At 54.1% G+C, this 2,678-nt stretch overlaps 1 protein-coding gene across 1 annotated transcript in view; it reads right to left on the reverse strand.

Annotated features, from left to right (window-relative positions):
• Positions 1-351: 351 nt before the first annotated feature.
• ASMTL (acetylserotonin O-methyltransferase like) overlaps positions 352-2,678 on the reverse strand; it is a 21,298-nt gene continuing 18,971 nt past the window's right edge. Inside the window, exons 11-12 of the mRNA XM_023515060.1 lie at positions 1,634-1,756; positions 352-722 (exon numbers count right to left, since the gene is read on the reverse strand). Coding sequence (XP_023370828.1) covers positions 502-722; positions 1,634-1,756 — 344 coding nt within the window. The 3' untranslated portion in view covers positions 352-501. The remainder of the gene's footprint in view (positions 723-1,633; positions 1,757-2,678) is intronic.

Here is a 2,678-nt window from a genome sequence, read left to right on the forward strand (position 1 = left end):
GCCTGGGTGGGTCCAAGTCAGGACACTGAGTGTCAGCCACAGAGCAGGGCCCCGGGAAGGCCACGCCTCAGAGTCACTGCCAGGACACGAGTGGTGGGAACTGCGATGAGGGTGACACATGCTGTGGCAGCTGTGACACCAGCAGATGAAGCAAATTTGAAATGGGGGGAGGGTTAGGAAATGGGGACCAATCTGATAGGCCCCAGAGTCAAGGCAGGCACAGCACCATGCCCCATCTCTACCGGCCTCCCTGTGTCACCATGGGCTACACAGCACGGCTGCGGCTCCGGGGCCAGCTAGATGACCACTCGCCCTCTCGTGGCAGCCACCCACTGAGAAGCCCACTCAGGCCCAGCTTTCCCTCACTTTATTCCATCATCATAGCCCATCTGGGAGTGACTTGGATTAATTAACACTTCCTCTGAAGACCAGCATTTGGGGCTGGTGGTCCCTCAGCCCAGCCCAGCAAGAAGGTCCGTAGGATGCCTGCAGTGCCCCATCTCACTGGCCAACTCTGGTGCCCAAGAGCGCAGTCAGGCCAGGCCCGGCGGGCGCCTCCTGCACGTCCCCAAAGCCGTGCTGCTCCAGCAGGGCCCGGTAGTCAGCCACACACCTGTCCCTGCCCCCCGTCTGCAGCAGTGAGTTCAGTGACCACATCAGGCTGGCCCGCGGCTTTCGCTCCTCTGAGTCCATAATAGCTTCCACCAGCAAGAGGCCGGCCCCTGCAGAGGGAGGACAGAGAGAGAGATGTAACCACCCGGTGGAGGGGGGAGCAGAGGTGCTCAGGGAAGGGGGCCCAGGCTGAGAGATGGGAGAGACAGATGCAGAGACAGATTAGAGCAGAGTTTTCCAACCTATAGTATCTAACAGCACACTCGAACCCATACTGAAACTTCTGCGGCACACTTAAATGATGTGAATCCAAAACAAAGTAGGAAAAAAAAAGGCAAAAAAGAATATACTTACTGTGCTTTGGACTTCTTTTGAATGTAACTTAATTAGTATTTTAAAAAAATGTTTGCAGCACACCTAAGATCACGACACAGCAGAAAGTCACTAGGTTAGGTGGATGATGGCAGGTTGGAGGGAGATAGTGGTGCCCGACGGTAAGTACAGGTGGTGGGTGATCAGTAGATAGAAACACGGATAGACGGATCAGTAGACAGAGACACAGGTAGACGGATCAGTAGACAGAAACAGGGATAGACGGATCAGTAGACAGAGACACGGGTAGACGGATCAGTAGATAGAGACACAAGTAGACGGATCAGTAGACAGAGACACGGGTAGACGGATCAGTGGACAGAGACACAGGTAGATGGGTCAGTGGACAGAGACACGGGATAGACGGATCAGTAGACAGAAACAGGGATAGACGGATCAGTAGACAGAGACACAGGTAGACGGGTCAGTAGACAGAGACACGGGTAGACGGATCAGTAGACAGAGACACGGGTAGACGGGTCAGTGGACAGAGACACGGGTAGACGGGTCAGTGGACAGAGACATGGATAGACGGATCAGTGGACAGAGACACGGACTCTTTTCAAAAATTCACTGCTTAATCTAAAACTCTCTTAACAATTTTTTAATAAAAGGAAAACTTAGAGGAAACGTAACGGGGTGTTCTCACCTGGACGGCAGCTGCTGGACACTCTGCTGAGCAGCCCCTGGACTCTGTCATCCGGCCAGTCATGGAGGACTCTGGACAGGATATACAGGTCAGCCTTGGGGAGGCTGTCTCTGAAGAAGTCACCTGGTTCGAAGACAAAAGCAGCTAAATCTGACAGGTGCAGGGGGAGAGGTCCCTGGCAGGGCAGAAAAGGGGATAGTGGCCTTTGACCTACACGTAGAAAACAGCGGAGGAAGTCAGGACAGAGTCCCTGAGCATGGAGGGCAGGGTCACACAGAGGGGGTGTCCTTCTGCAGGGGAGCCCAGCTGGCACCACTCACGGCATGGGCTTCTGTGTCTTCATAAGTAAGAAACAGCCAGGCAGGCCCCCCCGGGAACCCCAGATGCAGGTGCCATGGGAGAGACAGACATCTCGGGGTGGGGTCTATTTGTACCACATTCTAGAAGTGCTGAAATAAAATGATGGCCTGCAATAGTGGGGTGAGTTGTGTCCCACAAAAAATACAAGTTCAGGTGTGAGCCTTTGGTAACTGTTAGTGGGGCCTCATCTGGAAAAACCATCTTTGCAGAAGTGAACAGTGAAGGATCTCAAGACGAGACCATCCTGGATGAGGGAGGGTCAATGACAGCAGGGACACAGACAGAAAAGACATGGACATGGAGGCAGAGACTGGAGTGATGTGGCCACAAGCCGAGGGATACCTGGAGTCCCAGGAGCTGGGAGAGGCAGGAAGGAGCCTCCCCTGGGGCCTGTGGAAGGAACAGCCCAGAGACGCCTACAGCTCAGACCCCTGGGCTCCAGGGGTGGGGGAGTGAATTCTTGTGGTTTTAGAAACTGTCCTGAGGCCCCCACTCTGTGGGGCTTTGTCAGGGCACCCTAGGAAAGCAGTGCACATCCCAAGGTCTGGTCTGCAACTGTGGACACAGAAATGTCTGTTCCTTTACTTTTGTTCCTGCTTTGTCCAGCAAAGTCTTGGGTGCAGCTCAGATATGAACTGAGAGCATAAAGTGGCCAGAGCAGGTGAGGTGCGTGCAGAGTGGATGG

Source organism: Otolemur garnettii, unplaced genomic scaffold (genome assembly GCF_000181295.1).
Source record: "Otolemur garnettii isolate 467f Iridium unplaced genomic scaffold, OtoGar3 scaffold00065, whole genome shotgun sequence".
NCBI lineage: Eukaryota > Metazoa > Chordata > Mammalia > Primates > Galagidae > Otolemur > Otolemur garnettii.